Source organism: Gopherus flavomarginatus, chromosome 16, assembly GCF_025201925.1.
Source record: "Gopherus flavomarginatus isolate rGopFla2 chromosome 16, rGopFla2.mat.asm, whole genome shotgun sequence".
Taxonomy (NCBI): Eukaryota; Metazoa; Chordata; order Testudines; family Testudinidae; genus Gopherus; species Gopherus flavomarginatus.
In genome coordinates, this window is record NC_066632.1 from 27,759,566 (window position 1) to 27,782,919 (window position 23,354).

Below are 23,354 nucleotides of genomic sequence, written 5' to 3' on the forward strand. Positions count from 1 at the left end.
TTGTGCGCAGCTTTATAAAGCCCTGGCCTGAGTGAATGCCCCGCCCACTGGTTAAGGCTCAGCCAATTACCAGAGGCTTCTAGCTTTCAAACCTTCCTAGTAGCTCCACCTCATGTAAATATAGGATAGTCCAGATGCAGTTTAATGCACAACAGAAATTTATGTGGAAAGCAAATAAAGTATATTTTTGTGTTTATTTCATGGCCATGTGCCTTTACTGTAAGACTGCAGTTTATGTTCCACTCTGTTGAGGCTGGGATTGTCAAATGCTCCTAAGGGAGTTCCATTGAATTCTCAACTTCCGTTGAACTCCAGTCCTTCCACTGAATTTCTGTTCCTGCTCAGAAATGTGCCCCTCCATCCCCCTGGGCCTTCTCTTATTAGCTGAATAAGGGGCTGCAACAGAAACAATTGCACCTTCTGCCCATGTGTGTTATAGAGCAAAATTCATGTGCACTATATACTAAAATCAAGAGGTTATATAGTGAAGGGGACTAAATGGCAAGGTGAAAAGTTGTGCTTTTCAGGCAAGCATTAGCTTGATATAAATTTGGGCTGGATTATAGCAAGCTTTATCTCATTTTGGTGGATTGAGGTGACAGATAAGGGGAGGAATATCAATGGCAGAGCCAGGGCTAGAACTCAGGAGTTCTGGTCTCCTAGCCCTGCTTGGCTACTCTATCAGAGTCACACTTATTTGCATAGAGGTGTGGCGTTGTGTCATGTATTCCTTAGTAGAGGACCTGGAACAATAGCATCTTCAAGACATCCTGACTACTGTGCTAGGGAAGTATGGTGATAAGGCTTGTGACATATGTATTTGAACCAAAAGCAAAATCTTTCACAGTCGTCAGAACCAATTGACTTAGGCCACGCATAGCTTTTTCAGCACCCCTCACATTCATTTTGCAAGAGGAAACTCCACCTCAAAGGAGCACTTGGGGCAGAGCATCAGGAATTTGCTTCCAAAAGCAGCCAAAGTTAAATACTGTAACTACCAGGCACTCTGACAAATGCAAATGACTAATAACTACTGTAGTCAAGAGGCCTGGAGTAGCTGAGATGGGATCAAGATAAATTACTGCTGGGTGTGTGATAGAATCACACTCCCAGCAGCCCTGAGGTTTTGGCTGCTCCCAGACACAGTGGAAATGCATCCCTCCCAACCCTGCAGCTACTTATGTAGAGCTGTTTTCCTAATGTTCCATTTACATCCGTGAATATAAGAATGGCCAGACTGGGTCAGACCAAGGGTCCATCCAGCCCAGCATCCTGTCTGCCGACAGTGGCCAGTGCCAGGTGCCCCAGAGGGAGTGAACCTAACAGGCAATGATCAAGTGATCTCTCTCCTGCCATCCATGTCCATTCTCTGACAAACAGAGGCTAGCGACACCATTCCTTCCCCGTCCTGGCTAATAGCCATTAATGGACTTAACCTCCATGAATGTATCTAGTTCTCTTTTAAACCCTGTTGTAGTCCTAGCCTTCACAACCTCCTCAGGCAAGGCATTCCACAGGTTGACTGTGCGCTGTGTGAAGAAGAATTTCCTTTTATTTGAAGTGCAGACAAGCACTGACATCTGGGATGCAAGCTCTTCCAGGAGTCTCTCCCCATCTTAAACCATGCAGCTGAGTCTAATGTGGGTCACGGTGTGAGCTGAGGTTACAGATGTGTTCTGCCTGCCTCTGGTGAGAAGCTCAGGTATGTGGGCTGAGAGTGCAATATAAATACCTCCACGGCAGGGCGGCTTATACAGCCTCTCCTGTTAGATGAACTGTCAGATCTACTGAAGCATGCAAGTGGCTTTGGGACAGGGACTGTCTGTTATGTATGTGTGCAGCACCTCGCAGCACGGGGCCTCTAGATGCTACTGCACCATAAAGGTAATAACAATAACTGTCTATCTACTATGTGGGTTTGTGCCTAGCAGCCCGCAGAGGAGGTAAGACCTGATAGCTGCACAGCTAAGCACTCCTTTAGCTGCAGTGGTCAGGTCCATTTTTCTTGGAACAGAAGGGTCTGAGTTCTGTCCCCTGATCAAACCTGTGGCATGCATGTAGCCACGCTGTGCAGTATGAATGATACGAAGTAGCCTGCATAGATTGCACCGGAGAGGTGAGCCCACAGTATTGTCTCTCCTCATCCCCTACTCAGTTGTGTGTGCTAGTGTAACCAATTAAGCAGCTAGAGCTTCTCTGGTGAACACAAGGCAAGGCTGGAGCTGCTGGGGGTTAGAGGGTACACACAGTATGGAAGGCAATGGACACTTACTGTCTCTCCACCTGATATATGGGTACAATTCCCAGAAAAGGCTGGCGTCCACAAGCCTATCAGAAACATCTGGCTTGAAATCTCATTTTAAGGCAGGAGATTAATTTGGATGTTAAGCCATTTCCTTTCATCTCTATGGAGAGCAACTCTGGTGGCACGACAGCTGGAGAGCAGTATTTGGGAAACCCTGATTTTCATTAAGTTGCAGAGAAGAGAGAGAGAGAGGTCATGGAAAAGCCAGGGATGCCCTCACTGCCCATAATGCAACTTAATGAAAAGGAAGAGAGGTTTCTGGAGTGGGAGCAATTTACAGCCAACAATTCTTATTGTTCTTCCCTCACCCTTAAATTCTCCTTTTTCCAGGTTCTTACATGAGACCCATTTCCAGCCTGTCAAAGAGCCTTTAAGGGGTTCAGAACTCAGCTCTGACCTGTGCCTGGTTTTCCACCTAATTCATGGGACTTCGAGAACTGAGTGCATGTGATTGAGAGTCAGGGTTGATGAGAGATACAAGCAGCAGTTTGTTCTCAGTGGGAGAGGGAGCTGGAAGGAGTATCCGAGTGCAGGAGTCTCTTGTGTCTGGCGTGTCGTGTAACTGGAGTCTAGAGAAGGATCAGCAGTGAGTCCCTGCTGGGGAGAAGCAGGAATTGCTTGGGAAGGATTAAGCCTTAGGGAGTGGACTGATTTGGTGGGAAGAAGCCTTGAGGGAACTGAAGAAAGGTGGAAGCTCAGAATGAAAGTGTTGCCTCTATCAGACTTGAACTCCACTTCCAATATTAATAATGAGACCCTGGATGGGGGGACTGTGTGGAGCTGTACAAAGTGTGATTATACTGTAGAGTGGAGCTGAGGTAAGGGCTGTTGTAGAGAGAAGCCGCACCATCACACAATCTCACAAGGGTCGTAACTGTAGCAAAAGTTTGCACAAAGCCTATGGGAATATCAGCTCAGTTTTTGGATCAGAGCTCCTGATGGATCATATGGTTGCATTTTCACAAACTTCTATTACTGCTGGAGTAAATGGTTCACTTCCCAGGCAAAACCAGTCCCACTGTTGTGAGGTAGGTAACCTTGGCAGTCTTAAAGCTGATGAGCAGTGATTACAGTCTTATTCCAACATACTTTAGTACAAGGCAAACAGTACAGAGGTCTGGCTCTGAGAGACAGCCCAGCAACAGCATTGAGCAGTCAATCCACTTTGTCAGGCTCTGGGTACATCCAGCAACCTGGCAGTGCTGAAGTGTATATTCTGTGGCAGACAAATTCAAATTAATGGGTTTTCACATCTTCTGCTCACTCTCCTCCCATACCTCTGGACCACCCTCCTAAAACCACCACAAATGTACTAAGGGTTCTCTTTATCTGTTTAAAATGTATCTGTATAAAAAGTCTGTATGGAGAAAGAGTGAGAGAATAATGAACTGGCTGGTGTGTATGTTCCCTATTGGTCTTTGCTGGATGGAATCAGAACAGTTCCATCCTGTGGCATAGGCTCCGTCCTGCTAGCAACTGATGGAGATTCTCCCTTAGCTCAAACTGGGCTTTTGGAGCAGGAGGAGCTGAGCTCTGTCCGCACTGCTGTTGTGAAATTCCAAATGGTCAGAGTGTGCAGCACCATGACAACAGTGAAGTGCTTGTTATTCTGTGGGTGTAATTGACACCACTTTATCTATGACAGAGTTATAATGATCTCGTACCAATCCAGATGGCAAAATGGCTGCATCTTGGACATGAAAATGGTAACTGATTTCTACCATGGGTGTGTTACAGTGTTAATGCTGGGTACAGAGTGTGGGGACAAAGGCCGAATGGCAGCGGCAGCATAACAGGAAGCATGCTGTGTTGCTGCCCGTGCTGTTCCAGTTCTGCCTCTGACATACTTCAGTCTCGGGGGCTGTTAATTCAGCAATGGCACTAAAACAGAAAAAGCAAGACATATAGAGACAGTGGGTTCCCCATCAGTCTACTAACTAGGACAGCCAGTGGGAGTTTTTCAGTATCAAACACATCAGGAGCAGCTCTCCAGTGCTCAGGAGTCAAGGCAGCTACAGCATCCCTCTGCCTTCTACTTAGGTTTCATCCAGATCTGAGAACACTGAGGGAGTGGAGGGGGAGAAGAAGGTAGTGAATCATGTCAAGAGGGAGGCATAGGGGGTGGGAGGGACAGGAACTGAAGTTACCAGATGCTGACTCAGCATGCTTTTCCTCTTGGACCTTGCACAGTGAGCAGCCAGGAGGGACATTAATGTTTAACTCCATTTAAGCTGATTTGATGAGGGAAAGGTGAAGAGTATTTCTCTCCCTGGAGCCACTGTGCTGCTTGTACCACAGATATGAGAGCCTTGTGATTGGGCAACAAAATGGCAAATAAAATTAAAGGTGGATAAATGTAAAGTAATGCACATTGGAAAAAATAACCCCAACTATACATACAATATGATGGGGGCTAATTTAGCTACAACGAGTCAGGAAAAAAATCTTGGCATCATTGTGGATAGTTCTCTGAAGATGTCCACGCAGTGCGCAGAGGTGGTCAAAAAAGCAAACAGGATGTTAGGAATCATTAAAAAGGGGACAGATAATAAGACTGAGAATATATTATTGCCATTATATAAATCCATGGTACGCTCACGTCTCGAATACTATGTACAGGTGTGGTCTCCTCACCTCAAAAGAGATATTCTAGCACTAGAAAAGGTTCAGAAAAGGGCAACAAAAATGATTAGGGGTTTGGAGAGGGTCCCATATGAGGAAAGATTAAAGAGGCTAGGCCTCTTCAGCTTGGAAAAGAGGAGACTAAGGGGGGATATGATAGAGGTATATAAAATCATGAGTGATGTTGAGAAAGTGGATAAGGAAAAGTTATTTACTTATTCCCATAATACAAGAACTAGGGGTCACCAAATGAAATTAACAGGCAGCAGGTTTAAAACAAATAAAAGGAAGTTCTTCTTCACGCAGCGCACAGTCAACTTGTGGAACTCCTTACCTGAGGAGGTTGTGAAGGCTGGGACTATAAAAATGTTTAAAAGGGAACTGGATAAATTCATGGTGGCTAAGTCCATCAATGGCTATTAGCCAGGAAGGGTAAAGTATGGTGTCCCTAGCCTCTGTTCATCAGAGGATGGAGATGGATGGCAGGAGAGAGATCACTTGATCATTGCCTGTTAGGTTCACTCCCTCTGGGGCACCTGGCATTGGCCACTGTCGGTAGACAGATACTGGGCTAGATGGACCTTTGGTCTGACCCAGTACGGCCGTTCTTATGTTCTTATGGTGGCTTCATGGACTTTGTCATACAACATAATCCGAACAGCACAATCCAACTGATAAGCTTGAGAAGGAAGGAGGGGAAATCAACAGCATTAACACTTTGGCCTCCATTTTCACGGTTTACTGGCCACACAAATACAGCTGGAGGATAGACAGACAAACACTGTAAAGCAGAAAAGTAAGGAAAAGCTCTCTTCACTTGCCAGCAACCCACATTATCAATGATGCATTCAGAAACAGGACCCCCAGAACCACCTGCATTCCAGCCTTCTCTGGCTTGTAGCATTTACAGTGTGGAGATTGGAGCAGGGCTCACGGGCTCTGCTGCAGGACCCATTTCTGTGGCTTTCTTCGATAATGTCTGTCTCTGGAAAATAGCTCTCATTGTGCTGCAACTGGAAAGCAGTAATTGGGAAGTGCTGATTTTCATTTAATTGGAGGGACGAGGAGGACAGGGGGAAAGTCAGGAATGTGTTCAATGCAGTAGGCGAGGTCCATGGGGTGGGGGTGAAGGTGATAATGTAGTGTCTAACCAAGATCACCCTTCTTCCTTGGATTGTTGGTCACCTTTTCTCCACCTTGAATTCTTCTTCCCAAGGTGAATGAAATCTTCACCTGACAGTCAGAAGGCAGATCTAGTAGATAAAGCGCAGGATTGGGAGAACTCCGAGTTCTGTTCCCAACTCTGACACTGACTTACTGTATAACCTTTGGCAAGTCACTTCCCCTTCCTGTCCATCAGAACACCCATTTGTGAAATGGGAATAACGTTGACCTGCCTCTCAGTCAATTATTGTTACCGAAGCACTCTGAGATCCATAGGTGGAAGTGCAGAGGCAAATCGCTGCGCAGGATTGTAATCCGTGGCTAGCTAGGAGCCCTCTGCTGGGCACCACACTCTGGGAAAGATACAGGGAAACTAGCGAAAGTCCAGAGGAGAGCAACAAAAATGGTTAAAGGTCTAGAAAACATGACCTGTAAGGAAAGATTGAAAAAAATTAGTTTGTTTAGTCTGAAGAAGAGAAGACTGAGGGGGGACATGATAACAGTACGTAAAAGGTTGTTATAAAGAGAAGGGTGGTAAATAATTTTTATCCATTGAGGACCAGGCAAGAAGTAATGGGCTTAAATTGTAGCAAGGGAGATTTAAGTTAGACATTAGGAAAAGCTTCCTAGTTGTAAGGGTAGTTAATCACTGGAGCAAATTACCTAGGGAGGTTGTGGAATCTCCATCATTCTAGGTTAGACAAACATCTGTCAGGGATGGTATAGATAATACTTAGTCCTGCCTCAATGCAGGGGACTGGACTAGATGACCTATTGAGGTCCCTTCCAGTCCTACATTTCTGTGATTCTGTGCATGTCACAGTGCCACTTGACACAATCTCTTGGAACTTTGCAATGACAGAAATGGAACTCAAATTCCCCTTCTCCAAAAGCAAGAGCCCCTACCAGATGAGCTACAGAAGAATCACCATTAGCTGATAGCAGAATACAGCCTATGAGGGTACTCTTCAGTACTTACGTTATTTATCTTTTCAAGTAGAGGCCACATACCAGCCAAGTCCTTGCAGCGTGTTTCTATATTTCCTTTTTATTTGCATAAACCACACATTTCAGCTGAAAACCCCTCCATGAAGGTGTTTGCACCATTCACTCCCACTTTGGTCCCCTCCCCCTACACTGCATACTCTACACATGGACAAGGGATTAATAGCAGAGCATAGAGAGATGCAGTGAACCACTGGGTTAAATGGAGATCGAATAGCCATTAACAGTGACTTGAGACCTGTGGCATTAAGGAGGTAGTAGTTTATTAGAGATTTACTTCAGCCTCCACTATAAAATGAAATGCGTACACTGGGAAAGAAATCAAAAGCTATGCCTGTCAGGCAGATCCAGCCTCTTTCTCAATCTCTCAGGAGGGCTGAGTGGAAAGGAATTCTGTAATTCATCATATGAAAGTGACAGTATATGTTAGAGTTAACAAGCCCATAGCAAGAAAGCACATGACAAAGGATGATTGGAGCAGACTGGGGAACCTATCTGTCCATCCTTGCACTGTGGTTCTGAAATGTTCTGTGTCTGAGGGAGGCTGGAATTCTTTCCCCAGGATGTAATAGTGGCTTTTGCTTTATTAACCTCTCACATGACTGGATATCTTAGACCAAATCCTTCATTTGAAGGCCTAATTCTGAGGCTCTTTACCCTGCTCTGCCAGTATAATCATCATTGAAACCCATTTTAAGACCCTGCCCCTATACAGCTAGAGAAGTTGTAAAGGGGACTTAGGGTATGGCTACACTTGCAGCTGTACAGCGCTGCCGCGGGAGTGCTCCCGCAGCAGCGCTTTGAAGTGTGAGTGTGGTCACGGCGCCAGCGCTGGGAGAGAGCTCTCCCAGTGCTGCAGGTACTCCATCTCCTTGTGGGGATTAGTTTACAGCGCTGGGAGCACCGTTTACACTGGCGCTTTGCAGCACTGTAACTTGCTGCACTCGGGGGTGTTTTTTCACACCTCTGAATGAGACAGTGGCAGCGCTGGAAAGCGCCAGTGTAGCCAAGGCCTCAGTGTATATGAGAATCGTCCCCTAATTAGCATTTATTCAATCAAACCTCCTAAAATCTGCCTTGAGTTACATCCCCCGTAAATCTGGAGTAACTCTAATGTTACTTTAGATTTGCAGGGTAAATATGGGATCAAGATGATTGTGGCAGATACGGGGCCAGCTTTCTGCTCTCTGTTATGCCCGAGCAGCTCTGCCACAGTCAAGAATCTGGCTTGTGATAATATACAATGACTTTTGTATGTATTGCAATCAGTTAACTGGTTTGACTGTAAAATACCACTGAACTTTTTCTCAATTGATTTTAGCTGATAATATTAAGGTGTTGGTTAATTGGTTCAGATTGCATTCCTGTAAGGAACGGTGGGCCGTGCATACCCTATTTGCCTGAGTGTGTACTGAATAAAGACAGTAAGATCTGATCCTGTGCTTGCTCTTTTATCTATGCTCCATAAAGAGTCAGTTCTAACTTCTTATACATGTTTTCTGGAGCACTATGTTAACATCCTGCCTAGAACCTCTAATCTTCAGTCCCAAATCTGCACATGCTTTTCTGACGTATGAGCTGTATGAGATCTCTCCAAGTCCTGGGACTTTTTATACAGCCCTCTTGACTGCCACTGTAATGGCTGTTAGGCTTGTTTTTCTGTTGCCTTGGCTCCATAAAAAGAGGAATGTACATACTGATAGAGACTGCTTGGAAATAAAGTACAATTCCAGTTTAGTCACTGATTAAACCAGCGTTGGGAGGGACTTTTATGAAGTTAATTGACTGGGTGTAGTTCTAAGAAACAGAAAGGGCATCTGGGTGTTAGGACTGGCCATATCATTGAATGCTGCCCTCAAATCATAGCTGCCCAATTTTGCAGCATGCTCAGACCGTCCTATAGGGAACTGAACAGCCTCAACAACTGATTGAGAATCAATGAAAGGACTCAGCCTCCATCACAGAGTGCCAGCATATGTCAGGATTGACCCTAGGTGAAATATTAAACAGACTGTTGAGACAAAAATAAATATTGATCTTGATTCTCCTCTCCCATGCCAATAAGGAAAAACTCTACTGAAGTTGATTGAATTCCACTGCTCTAAGAGTAATGTAAGAGGAGAATCCAGCCCAATTAAAAAAACAAACAAACCCTGTTGCTGTGTTACTGACTATACCTGAGATTGTTAATCCAGAAAGAACGGTTAAAATCTCACTGAGTTTTCACCATTTATGGTGATGTCATAAACAGATGGCCTGTTAGAGATTAATTAAAATAATTTATTAAAACAAATAAACATCACAGACACTTTACATTAAATTACATTAAAGCATCCAGTGCGAATTATACATATATCTCATCTAGGCAACCTTGTGCCTTGTTATGCCTGCCTCCTTGCACCCCCCTCACCCCGTTCTTGTGTGCCGTGTCCCTTGTCACATCTTGTCCTGATTTAGGTCCTGATCCTGCAATCAGCTCGAGGCAGATCTCTGCACCCTCATGGAGCTCTCTTGAAGTCAATAGGGCTCCACATGGATGGAGAAGTCGACACATATATTATTATCAGGACTGGGGCTTTAGACTGTAAATTCTTTGGAACTGGGACTGACTTTTACTATATGTTTATATAATGGCCTGGGTTCCTAATTCTGATTGTGGCCTCTGAATGCTACTGTAATGCAAATAAGTAATGTGCTAAAAAGGTCTGTTTATCTTTTACTATTTGAGCAGTGAAACTAAACTTGTCAATTTCACTTTCTGGTTCTTGAGCACTATCTCAAGTACCTTCTGTTTGGATTCCCAACACTGCAGGGGAATCCTTAAATTAAAGAGAATTATTTTAATTACAATGCTTAAAAATAATTTTTACATTTTTATATTTAAGGAGAATCATGGACTACTGCACTCAGGGGAGGGGGTAAAATGGGATCCAGTGGGAGCCACCCCTCCTCCCCGCATCCCACTGGATCCAGAACTGTGCAGGGGAGCCTGCCCCCCATTCTTGGGGCACTGGGACCCAGATGGTACCACCCCTCCCTCCATGTGGGCCTTGGAGAAGATAGCAGAGAGGAGCCACCAGAGACTCCAACCAGTAGGGACAGAAGCAGCCAAAGCAGGGGGATCTTTGGTCCTGGGGACATGTGGAGAAGTTTCTACAGTTTTGACTGGACTTCCTATGTCCTGTGCTTCAACTCCCCTACACCTTCAGTCTCTTCGCTTCAGCTTTACTCTAGACCTGATCCTATTACCCTTCTCTCCCCTGCCCTGTCTCCCTCACCGCTTCCCTTTTCTTCCCGTTTAGCTGATCCCCTCCTCAATAAACTTCCCCGCCCCAAAACAGTGATGGAATTTATATGCCATTTGCTGACATCGCATTGTTCACTCTGCAGGGGTGTTCTACCCCTTCCCTGATCCTGTGTCTGTCTTGTCTATTTGGACTGTAAACTCTTCAGGGCAGCAACCACCTGTTACTGTATGTTCATAGAGCACCTAGCACAAGGGCCCTCCCCCCTTGGATGGCCCTTAAACATTACCATAATATACATTATTAATTATTTTTATTTATTATTAACAATAATATAAGATGGCTGCATAGATAGATGCAATCCCCATGGAATTTTTTTTCTTAAATTGGAGTTGTTTGTTGAAGTAATTAATATAATATTATTATTAATGTAACCTTTAATTAAAATACATAATTACAGAATTACCATTGAAGAATGTATAAATTAGAAAGACAGGAAACGACCAACTAAGGTAACTTACATAAGCATATTATTTCCTTTACATTTCGTACATTTAATTAATAAGATTGACTTGAGCAAGTTTACCTTACAGATTCCGATAACAGCTGAAACCTTCCTCCATCAAGACATTCTTACAAATGCTTTCAACATATAGATCACCCGTCTGTGTGTGTGTGTGTAATTGGTGATGTGTCTATCTTCTGTGTGAGAGTTCAGGTTGTTATTGGACCATGTAAGGTGCACATATCAGTACTGATATTACTGTAATTAATGTAAACTAGTTAGTAATTTCCTGTCTTCTTAGTGATTCGGGTGTGTAATGGTCTGTATTGTGTCTGAGTTACATTCATTTCTTCAACAACCTTAGGTCTAAGTTAACAACGATTTTTGTTGGGGGAGGGGGATTTCCTTGTGTTTGCAAAATAAATATAAGGATCCTTGAAAGCTTCAGCTGGGTTGGCACAGGAAACATTTGCCCTATCTAGCTCCCACTAGTGCTACAGAAATAATAATAATTTGAGGTGGGATTTTCAAAGGAGTCTGATGACTTTTGCACACTCAGAGTTGCACCAGTTCAATTAAAGATGTGATTTTAAGCGTATTTGATTAAACTGATGCAAAAGGCTCTGAGAATGCTCTTATTTTGGTTTAAGCAGGCTTATAGCAATTCAGTTTAAGCTGGTTAGGAACAAGTTTAAGCTAAACTGAAAGAACCTGCTCTTAGGATGAAATAAGAGCATCCACACGGGTTTGGATCAGTTTATCTAAACCAGTTAAAATGTGTGTGTAGATGAGGGTTAGTGAATCAATGTATGAGATTATAATGCTAGTGAAGGATGTCAGATTAATGGTCCTGGAGACAAATTTGTCTCTTTATCTGCAGGACAGGCATGCATGGAACACAGCAAGGCAAGCTCCTCTCCTCCCCCTGCACTGCCCGTAGTCCTCAGCACCACTCTGGCAGGACCACTTCTAGGTAGAAGAGGGGACTTTCCTCTCCCTGTCTACATTCAGCCCTTGGTTTCTTCTCTTAGGGTATGTCTCCACTGCAGTCTGCAGAGTTAACCCAGGTGATCAGCACTTGGGTTAGCCTGGTCCTGATGTGAGCAACCCCTCTGCAAAGCACACTGAAGTTGTTGCATCCACACTGGTGCTGCATACACTTGTGTGAGGCATTCAGACATCTGCAATCATGTTCTCTCCTTCTTAGCATGCACTAAGATGTGTCACTCTATAAATTATTTTGCAGTGTATTGTGGGAGAACTTATCTGTCCTTCATGGGCCTCTCTGTGGAAGTGCCCTTAGCTCACCAGTCCAGAAAAGCAAGCCACTCCCTGCTTGGCATGCTCTAGACTTCTGTCCATGGCTTCTTTTCCAGCCAGTGGTAAGGGAATAATAACAAGTCAGAATAATGACCTGTTCTAACTGTTGGCATTAATGTAATTCTCATTTTGGAATTAGGAGGCAAATACAGGGCATGAGACATGTGGGGTCATTTTGGCAGCAGCCTGTTGCCCTGAGAAAGTGGTGCTGTGCCTTGCTAAGGAGATCATGCAGGCTGCATGCAGACATGGAGCAGTGAAGACAACTGATGTAAGTTTTAATAGCTTTAAATCCTCCTGTGCTGAATGGTAGTTCGGGAGCAGGGACACAAGCACAGAGTGATTGAATCACATTGTCACATAGACCTGGGACAACCAGCAATGGACCCAGAATTTCTGCATGAGGAAGGCCACCTTAGACTCCCAACCAGGATGCCTGTGTTAGGGAGATTAGGAGCAAGGCAGACTAAACTTTATTTTTATTATTGATTTGGGCCTTTCCATTTATAACCCACAGAGTATGAAGAACTAGAGCAAAAGAGCAGCGAAAGCTATGCCAAGGTTTTTATATAGATAAACATCTTGAGGAGCCACTCTGCTGGCTGAAGAGAGAGCACACACATACCATGCTAATGAAGATACACAAAACTGCCAACATCTCAGTATTTAGTACAGGGAGAGGAATGCAGATTATCTTGTTTGGCTGCTGGAGAACTATCTACTTACAAGCAGAAAATGAAGAGCATCCAGCTGGCTAAACAATCACTCAGCCTCAGTTTTCTCTGATGTGCAGTTATTTTTTCCACTCTGAAAGCTACCTCCTCGAAGCTAATGAACCAATAAATAAAAGGTGGGAGATCATCTTTATCCATGGTTACTACTATCAGGCATTAGAGCAGCATTCCTTATGGTTGATAGTATTACTATTTATTTGTTTTATGGTAGCATGTGGAGCCCCACTCTTAACTTCATTGTGCTAGATGCTGCCACAGAGTTGCTGTGCAGAAGAGTTTATGATCTAAATAGATAAGACAGACAAAGAATGGGAAAAAGGAAATATAATTATTTCCATTTTACAGGTGGGGAAATGGAGGCAGAGCTTGTGTGATTGGAAAAGAGCTGTGTAGCTCAAAAGTTTATCTCGCTCACCAACAGAAGTTCATCCAATAAAAAGTATTACCTCACCCACCTTGACCCAAGATCACCCAGGGAATCCATGGCAGAACTGGGAATTGTGTTTTGATTTCCCCAAACACAGTTGTTTATATGAGGGATTTGCATGGGGGCAGCTATATTGGTACAAAAATTCCCTAGTGCAGGCAGGGCCTCTTCTGCCTCCTGGAGCTGCTGACTCCGGGTGGCTTCACGCATTTTGGTGCAAAACCATCTATCATTCCAGGGCCGCTTTGGACCAGGATTGGGGCCATCGTGGGCAGAGCTAGGCTAAGGACACAGTCCATGGATCCAGAAATCCTCCTGTTAACCCTGGTGACCCTCTATGAAAGCTCTGTGTCAGGCCTCGTGTGCCAGGCTGCAGGCACCCAGGAGACACTCAGCCCTCTGCAAAGGGAGAGGAACAGAACAGGAGAGATTAGTGCGCATCGGCAGAGAAGCTTTGCCAAGGAGGGTCGAGAGGAAAAATGCGCATGCGCACCTAGGGAACGTGCGGTCGAGGTGGGCGCATGCGCGCAGGAGGACCCGAACAGGGAGACGGGGCGTGGCTAAGCCGTCTGGTTGGGCGTGGCTAGCGGCAGGAGGGGGTGTGGCCAAAGCTCCCCTGGCGGAGCTCCCAGCGCTGCTGTAGGTGTCGCCGCGTCTCCTCAGCAGCGACAGGTGCGCGGCGCTGGTCCCGGCTCGCCGCCCGGCACAGGTGGGTCGTTGCGGGCGCTGGGGCCGCCTGGTTCCCCTCAGGGGTCCGGTCCCCTGCTGGCTGCGGCGCCTGGATCGGCTCCGGCTCCGGTCCCCCCCAGACACCCGCGGCCGGCGGGTTCGGGTCCGACCCAGGCCGCCTCCCCGCGCAGCCCCTGAGGAGCGGTGGCGCCGGGGCCGGGTTGTGGGGCTGGGGCGCCCCGGGCCTGCCCACCCCCCCCCCCCCCCGCGGCTCCTGCCCCTGTGCCCTGCCGGCAGCCGCTCCCCTGCCTGCCTGCCTGGCGAGCTCCCTTGGCGGGGCAGGAGCCTGGCTCGGTCCCCTCCCGCAAGCACCTGCCGTAGGGGTCCCTCCTACGGGCGCGGGAGGGGAGGCCCTGCGGCAGGCGGGCCTGACACCTGCCAGAGCCGCAGGAATACGCACTGACATACGCCCTTTCAGCCGTGGGTGTGCCTGCCTGGAAAGCTGGATCAAAACTTCATGCCTGTTTCATGCCCTGGATTCATTTCCTGCCCCACCTGAGTCCTGGAAATGTCCTCCGCGAGCCATACCAGGAGGAAGCCGCTATTCCTGTTCACAGGGGAATTTTCTCTGGAGAGAAAGCTGGATATGTGACCCTTTGCTTGCTTTAGCTAGTTCAAAAAACTGAAAGATTGTACTGCTCTAAAGCTGTGCTGTTATAGTAAATCAATGCCCTTAGGAGCTTTTGCTTTGCAAAGTTCTCATAACTGCATAAATCTTGGCTAGATTTGCCACCTCCATGTTCAAAATGAAACAAAACCGAAATGGTTTCTTCATATTGTTACCCTCTTTGGCCTTAAGTGGCTAAGCTTAAAAAAAACTCTGGAGTCTAGTAGGTGGTTCTAATTGCATATAGAAATTGGTGATAGTCAGGTATTTTTTTATACATTCTTCATAAATAAAGAAGAGTGCATTAAAGTCCTGTGTCTCTGAATGCAAAAAGAATCAAGAAGCAGAAACCACTCTTTTTTTTTTTAACTCAGCCCCAAGCAGCCTGTACTCCAACCCAAAAACTTCTCCCCAGGTTTCTTCAAGGGTGAGCTACATTCTTTCAACTGCTCTTTCCAAATGTCTTTCACTCTCTCTTTTTACAATTTGTCTGTTGTGCCTTCCCATACATGTACCACCTACCCAAAACAGTACTCAGCAAAAGCTCCTTGGTGGGTTCACATTTCTTCTGTTTTAGGGGGCCAGGGGTTTATCCTTAGAGTAATGGTAATTGAATGGTGAGTTCACGCCTACCAGTCTCAATGAGGTTTTAACTCAATCCATAACAAGGTTTCACTGAGCTCATAATATAAATTGTCTGATCACCTGTGTTTATTTTCTCCTCTTCTGTGCCATGCAGTATTGAAAATTTACCAGTGAAATTTGTTTGCGCCCATCTTTCAAAGAAATGAAAGGTGTCTGATGGCATCTTGATATGTTTGTGGAGAGCCTGTTTTATATAGACTGCTAACAAATGTTTGGTAATGGGCATGGTATAGTCTTCACGTTCTTTCAGTATATTCCCTAAATACTAGGTGAACACTCTGAAATGCAATTTAAGGGAAAAAAACAGTAATAATTATTTTGCTTTTACAAGCCTCTCACCACCATTAAAGAGGAAAAATGTTTAGGGTTATCCTGCCTTCTCCAGCTTTGGTACAAATCTGGGCCACAGTATCTTTGTGTGCTACAGTGTTATGGTTGTAGGTCACATCCTAATTTGATAACTTTACACAGAAACTACAAGGTGGTTATTTCAAGTGACTTGTTCACGGCCACCTGTCCTCCTCAAGTATGGACTTATTTGTTTGGGGTAGGAAGGAATCAAGGAATAGTTCTGAATTTTGAATTGAGCGGTTAGAAAACCGAAAACTTATCTTAAGAAAACATTCAGACTGACCTGCCACAATCCCAGGAAATAGTGCGGTTAGCATTTTGTCCTGTTCTGGAATATTGTGTTTGTGGTGTCTTCAGATGTGTTGTGGTGTCTTCAGATCTAATTCTGATTACAGACTTTGATCTTATTCCATTAGCTGAAAGAATAGACTGTATAGTGAACCCAAAGAGCCTTATTCTTTCAGAATTTCTCAGGTGGGAGGTAACTTTTAGTTCAAGCTATTATATTATGGTAATACACAGATGATATTATGATCTGTGAACTTCTTGAGCCGTGCACCTTCTCTCTTTTATTTATGCTGATTACCTGCAAAGAATTTTTAAAATAGGCTCTATAGAGAGAGAGAGAATTCTGCTGTTGTGGTGGTAAGTATAGAATCTTCTATAAACAGCATCATAGCTGATATCTTTATCAGCTTAGGAGCAGCTGTACCTCCATTGTTCTTCCTTGGGCAGTAGGAATATATCTACAGTTCCTACTGTATCTACTTTAATAAACTTCTGTTAGAAAGTCAGTAGTTCAACAGGTATATCTCTCTGTATTTTTAGCTTGACCAACTTGTAAACTAGCATTCAACCAATTAAATTAAACATTATTTTTTTTAGAGGATGGTCTTCTGTTTGTCCTTTTTGTGATGTGCACTGCCCCCAGTGGTTCAGGAGAACGTGACACAAATATATTTATAATAATTGGCCTGATATTTCTTAGGGTGACAGTATTGGTTAAAAATGTAATTTTTACATGTTCAACTTTGAACTGAATAATTGAATTGTACAAGCAAAGCCTATTCCAAAAGGAGCTTGAATCTTAGGCTATGTCTACACTACCACGGTAAAGCGACCTATGCTGCGCAACTCCAGCTCTGTGAATAACAAAGCTGGAGTCAACGTACCTTAGGTCGAGTTATCGCGGGGTCTACACTGTGGGTGGAGTTTCTCTCGTCGACCTACATTATTCTTCTCGTCAGGGGTAGAGTACAGGGGTCGACTGGAGAGCAATATGCTGTTGATTTGGCGGGTCTTCACTAGACCCACTAAATTGACCACCGGTGGATCGATCTCAGAGCCTCAATCCGGGCTGTAGTGTAGACTTGCCATTAATAAATGTGAAGAAGCTTAATGAAAGGTTATGGTAGCTACTGCTAGTTCAGTGTGCTATTGGGACTGAAGCCAATAGCTTGGTAACTAAACAGTTAAGAGTCTTGAGTCTCTGAGCCCCAGGCAGAATCAGGTATCTGTGCTATTGCAGATGTCTGAGCTTTTTACCAAAGAACACTTTGTATGAAAATAAGTCCATTATTCAGTATGTTAAATGACATCTCATATTTGAATGTTCCTGCTGATTTAACACACACATTTATTAGATCACTTGTCTGGTCTTAACAGCAAATGCTTGTACTACCTCAGAGTCTTAAATAAAGGTTTTTACATCATATTTAAAACAAGAATTGTGAATGCCATTCCCAGAAAGTTGTCATTCTGAGCAGTAAATATGTAGGACTTAGGTGCTATTATTTCTGAGAAAATGGCTTCAAAGGCTCTGTAGATCAGAAAACTGGCAGGGAGATGTTTGTTTCTGTATTCTGTGGTGCCAAAGTTCAGTAAAATGGTGTGGTGTTTATATCTCTTGTTTGTTACATGCCCACCTATTGAAGATTTTTCCTCATAGGATGACCTAATGCAGGGGTGGACAAACTTTTTGGCCTGAGGGCCGCATTGGATGTAGTAAACTGTATGGAGGGTGGTTGGGGAGGGGGTCGTGGCCCAGCCCCCCCTCCTCTCTTTCCCCCCCCCCCAAGGACCCATGCCCCATCCAACCACCCGTTCCCTGATGGCTCCTCTGGGACCCCTGCCCCATCCACACCCCTTCTTCTTGTCCCCGACCACCCCCGGATCCCTGCTGCCCCATCCAACCCCTCTTCTCATTCCTGATGCCCCCCCCAGACCCCTGCTCCCATTCAACCACCCCTTTGCCCTGTCCCCTGACTGGCCCCCCGGGACCCCTGCCCCCATTCAACCCCCTGTTCCTCTCCTGACCACCCTGACCCCTATCCACACCCCTGCTCCTTCACCACCACGCTGAACTCCCCTGCCCTCTATCCCTGGCCCCTTACTGCGCTGCCTGGAGCACTGGTGGCTGACGGCGCTATAGCTGTGTCATCCAGCTGGAGCCAGGCCACGCCGCTGCCACCATGCAGCACAGAGACAGGTCAGACAGGGCTCTGCAGCTGCACTGCCCCAGGAGCTCACAGCCCTGCCACCCAGAGCATTGTGCTGGTGGTGGAGCGAGCAAGCTGAGGCTGCGAGGGAGAAGGGACAGCAGGGGAGAGGCCAGGGGCTAGCCTCCCAGGCAGGGAGCTCGGGGCCTGGGCAGGACAGTCCTGTGGGCTGTAGTTTGCCCACCTCTGACCTAATGAGTAGTAATCCTGATGAGTTACTGTTTAGATGACAACCAAATTAATGTCTAAAAATCCTAGTAACTTCCTGTGAGTGCAAAAAGATACAACACTGAACAATATACATTAAACCTGAAAGTGTATCTACTGCCTATAACTGTTGACCCAAAGAAGAGCTCTGTGGAAGCATGAAAGCTTGTCACTCTTGGTCCAATAAAAGATACTACCTCACCCATATTGTCTTCCTAATACCCTGGGATCAACATGGCTACAATGTAGGTTATCATCAGAAATATAAACTTATAGAAGTGCATATTTTAGAGGCATATATTTTATTTTGATTTTTTTAAAAAAAGATTTGGGGTAATGAATTGGTGGATTAGTGGGTCATCGATGGGTTGACTTAATTGGTGTTGGTCCTGCTTTGAGCAGGGGGTTAGACTAGGTGATCTCCTGAGGTCTCTTCCAACCCTAATCGTCTATGATTCTATGATCAGTGTATACCTCTGCTCTGCTTCAGTTGATTTTACTTTGTTGGTCCCACTGCTCAGCTCGGATGTCCCTTTTGCTATTAACTAATGAGCTGTAATAGCAGATGCTTCTTTTTGCAGACACATCAATATAAATGTCTTTAAAAACAAACCACTCAGCCCTACCTTGAGGCAGCTAACTAATAGGGAGTTGAATCTGTGTATGAATATTTTCTCTATATCTTCCACATATATATGGGTTTTACTCTACTATGGTAAATATAAGGTTTTAATTTACAGTGGCTGTGATCAAACAGTGAAGTTTAGCTATGGCTGATGCACCATTTTCTACTCCACCTTTTTGTAAGTTGTCATGAAGACTTGCCAGGTTCCAAATATTCTCATCTGCCCTTCCACAATGATGATAAAAATGCTAGTTTACTAACCCATTTAACTCTTCCCCCCAACACTAACTCAGCTCAAGATGAATTTTGCAAGGCTGTTTTAATAGGTTATCTTAGTTTGAGTGATTAGTGTATTCGACAGTTATAATGCTATTTCAGAGTTCTAGTATCATTACATAAAACAAACTAAAATATTCACTAAACCTGTAATCTTGTAGAGACTTGTATGTTCTTAACGTCATGTATTATGAGCAGTCATATTTAAGTCAGATGTTCCTGTGTCTGAGCTAGTTTCCTCTTGATGTGGCATTGCAGTGGCGTGGCAGGGAACCTGCTTTCCTCAGTTCAGAGAAGGCTGTGGTACCAAGCTTGGGTCTGACAGGAACCATGCACCCACCTGGTTCCATATATGGTACCATCTTACTCCAGAACTGTAGTTTCCATGCCAGTGAGGGCTCATTAAGTGGAGAATACTCCAGAGAGAACTTCAGATCTCCTCCAACAAATCCAAAGGAGGAGTAATTGGGGTGCTTTCCTTACCTCCATCCCAGGAGCATGGTTCTGTAACCCCTAAAACCTGTTTTGATGATTTTCATGGGATACTGTCGCAAAGTGATAACCCCATTGGCATAGCTAGTCATGCTTGGGAGACTCATTTTGTAGAGAATCTCTTACTGGACTAGGCTAATGGGTTAGTCATAGGGTCCTTTGGATCCCTTGTAGAGAAGGCCTTGCAGTTGTTACAGATTTGACTTGAGTCCCTTTCCACAACATGCATGAGGAATTTCTCACTGTGGTCTGAGGCAGAATACAGTTTATTGTCCAAGAGGAACGTTTCTTAAATCCTCGTTCTTGCTATTGCAACTCTTGGTTTATAAGAATAGTCAACCATGTTGGACAAAATGCAAGGAAACTCAGAACTACAGTACCATAAATACAACAAAACAGTTGAAAAGCTAAAATAAACACTTTTAATCTTTAATGCTAACAATGTAAATTATTTACAGCCAGATTTGAATGAAGCAGGGAAGAAGTTGGTTCCATGGCTCCTCAGGCAGATAGAAAGGAGCTGATGAGGCAGGTTATTTATGTACTCTCCCTATGGAATGTGTAGTTTGAGGGGATTTCTCATGCCTCCTATCAGGCAAATACTGCTCAAAAAGGTTCCATAACCATGCAGCTGGGCACATGACTTCTACAGTGGGACTGTGGAGGCATACATTTGGAGTACAGACATTGCTGCTGGCAAGTAATCCCTTTATTATCTACACTTCTGCAAGTCTATGGGTGCCCTGTCTGTGTCCTTTAGATTGTGAATCTCTGGGACAGAGAATGTGTGTGTATTGTGCAGCACAGAGCATGTTTGTACAAAACAGATAGTAAACTAATACTCATAGTAGCCAATGAATATTGCTTTCTTGAAGTGGTCTGGAATGAATTACCCAGAAGGGGCTAGGAAGTAGCATGGATTCTTTAGAAACATGATGAATCTTTAAACAAAGTAAGATATTGGAAGGTGTTAAGAATATGGAAACACAGGTTTGTTAACATCTTCATGGCAACTTTCAGTGTGTGTACACTGTGTAGCCATTCAAGATTAAGCAGGCTACTTTTGTTTCAGTTTTGAAAAAAATTAACAGCAATTGCTCCCATTATGGAAGAGATGTTTGCTGAAATGAGTCATGATTCTTTTAACACAGATGTGACTGTAGGTAAAGGAGTGGTATCTGAAATGTAATGCGTGTGTTATCTGCCGTAAGTCAAAATTATTACTATCAAAGGTAAGTGAACAGAATGTTCGTGCTTAAAACAAGGTGTGTTGTTTAAACATTCTTGTTTACTTTCAACGTCCCTTGCATATTCTTTCTGTTACAACAGTGCAGCATCTTAATATCAGTATCAGCTTGGTAACAGGATTTTCCTGTAAATGATCTGACCTTCAACAAATTAAAAATTACAAAAGAAAAGTCTTTGTATGCATCTTAATTGCTTAAAAAATGAATTTATTCCACTCTTGTCACTATTCCACCGAATTGTACACACAAACCAGGGTGAAGATGCAAAATTACATAATAGAGTTAACTGAAAGTGATATACAGCTTCATTACATGCTCCCTATTTAGAGCATGTCAGTCGTGTTCAGCCAACATTAAACAGCAGACGTAATCCTGTGAAGCACAGGTATGTTGCATTACATGTAAAAGTGCAAGGTACAAAGCATGGAGAAACTGATCCTCTTTTAACAAGCATTTCTGTGTAGTTAAGAGAGGGATATATTATCACATGGTTTACACTTAAACCCAAATCTCAGCTATGCCTGTTCACTGTCCCTTGTTTACTTGGCATTCTTGGAAGGAAGGGAGAGACTAACTGGTGACTAGAGACTCGTCTGGAATTAAATTTTCTTTGGTTATAGCCATACATAAACAAGCATTATTCCCATGCAAACGGTGGCCTTGTCTGCCTGTGCTGCAGTTTGCACAAAAGCAGCTGCTCAGTGATGGCTGTAATTGAGGAAAATCTGTTGGTGTAGACAAGGCCTTGTTAATGTGAAGGAATGTATCTAGAACTTGTGCACCTTTTAACCTCCACTTACAGTGGAGCACAGCAGCCTTGCGCTAGCAAGGCCTTAATGTCTGTAGACATTTAATGCAAAATTATTTGTGTATGGAAGAATCTTGCTGCTAAGTGGCTTGCTATCAAGTGGGCTTCACTACATGCTTCCTTTCTGTGCCAGAAAGGGCTCTTACAGGTTGGTATCACTGGTTTTTCAGTGTGTCATGAGACAAGACTTTATAAGCAAGTACTTTGAGTCACTTTTCATCTTGTGAACACATGCTCTGTCTGCCCTAACTATGCAAAGATGTTTCAGAGTACATAGTTTGGAAAGTGTCAAGAGACTGACATCAGTAATATCAAATCCATCCAGAACTGAAATTAGTCATAAGCCCCTTTATGACCCTTTTCAGGGATTTGAAACTTGGCCCTTGAAAATTTCAGCTGAACATAGAAAGTCTCTGAGGTTTGGCACAGTAATAAGTTACACAGTAATTCCTTTATCTCCCCCCCCCCATTTTTTTTTTCACTTCTACCATTTGAGGACCCAGTAGTATGCTTTTTTGTTTTTGTTTTTACTGTTTGATATTGTGGCTAATAGGAAGTTTTGCTTTCATATGCAAACTCCAGTTTTGGCACTGGTTTGTCAGTATGTGCTGTCTTGGATAGTACAATAGTCGTGTAGACCTTTCGGAACACTGTGCCAGTGAAATTGAAATGGGCTGTTCTGAAGAACCCTGTCTTTGGTGGAGACATGTCCATGGATGGTTCCTGGTGAGTAGTGGTTACCATCTCCAGTACTTGAAGTTGGAAAAAGTTAGAATGTATTGACTTATCCACCTACAGATTTTTAAGAGTTGTGCTCAAACTGCATCAGGAGTGTAGCCTGAAAAAATTAATCTGAAATCCATCCAATGACAGTGCAGTCTGGATTTGCTGTGCTTGCAGAGTGTCTGTTTTCAAACCAGGAAGTAATCATGAGTGCATCGTATCATAAAGTAGGTTATCATCCTGATACACATTTTTCCCTATTCTGGGTCCTTTTTTGCATGGATTAGAAAAAAGTCCCTAGAGAAGTGTGCTAGTTCTCTGCCTTTAGTTGAGGTAACACTGTCAAATCTCCTTAGTGCTTCCATTTCAGGTGTGATTTTACTCCAAGACTTGATCTGTGGAGCTATATTCTGAGGGCTCATCAGAGTCTAGTAAATAAATATTTTTTTCACTTGTGAATGTTGCAAATTAAAAACATGAAACTGATGAAAAAAATATCAATCTAGGCCGTATTTCTTTACTGTAACACTATAAGGATCCCTCTATCAATTTATGCTCCCATAAGTTATGGGAGCAATCTTCAGACATGTGAGAAGAGATGTTGCCTTAAACAGTGTCACCTTGCAGTGTCTCTAGCGTGATCAACTGATATTCTGCTCCCCAATATCACAGAAAGGAGAAACAAGCAACATGCCTATTTTGAGCCAAATCATTTGTGGCGTTATCATGGGGCCCTCAAAACTGTTCTTAAAAAATAAAAATAATTGGATGTGCATAAATTCTGGTTTCTCTCTCTGACCACTTTCATGCTGAAGAGCT

General features: G+C 44.0%; 2 protein-coding genes across 3 annotated transcripts in view; both read left to right on the forward strand.

Moving 5' to 3' along the window:
• FAM186A (family with sequence similarity 186 member A) overlaps nt 1–11,231 on the forward strand; it is a 38,768-nt gene extending 27,537 nt beyond the window's left edge. The window contains exon 9 of the mRNA XM_050925365.1: nt 9,982–11,231. Coding sequence (XP_050781322.1) covers nt 9,982–10,018 — 37 coding nt within the window. The 3' untranslated portion in view covers nt 10,019–11,231. The remainder of the gene's footprint in view (nt 1–9,981) is intronic.
• Nucleotides 11,232–13,944: 2,713 nt separating this feature from the next.
• Nucleotides 13,945–23,354, forward strand: part of LIMA1 (LIM domain and actin binding 1) — a 42,569-nt gene continuing 33,159 nt past the window's right edge. For both annotated transcript variants that reach the window (XM_050925367.1, XM_050925368.1), the window contains exon 1: nt 13,945–14,036. The gene's annotated coding sequence lies outside the window, so the exon portion shown is untranslated. The remainder of the gene's footprint in view (nt 14,037–23,354) is intronic.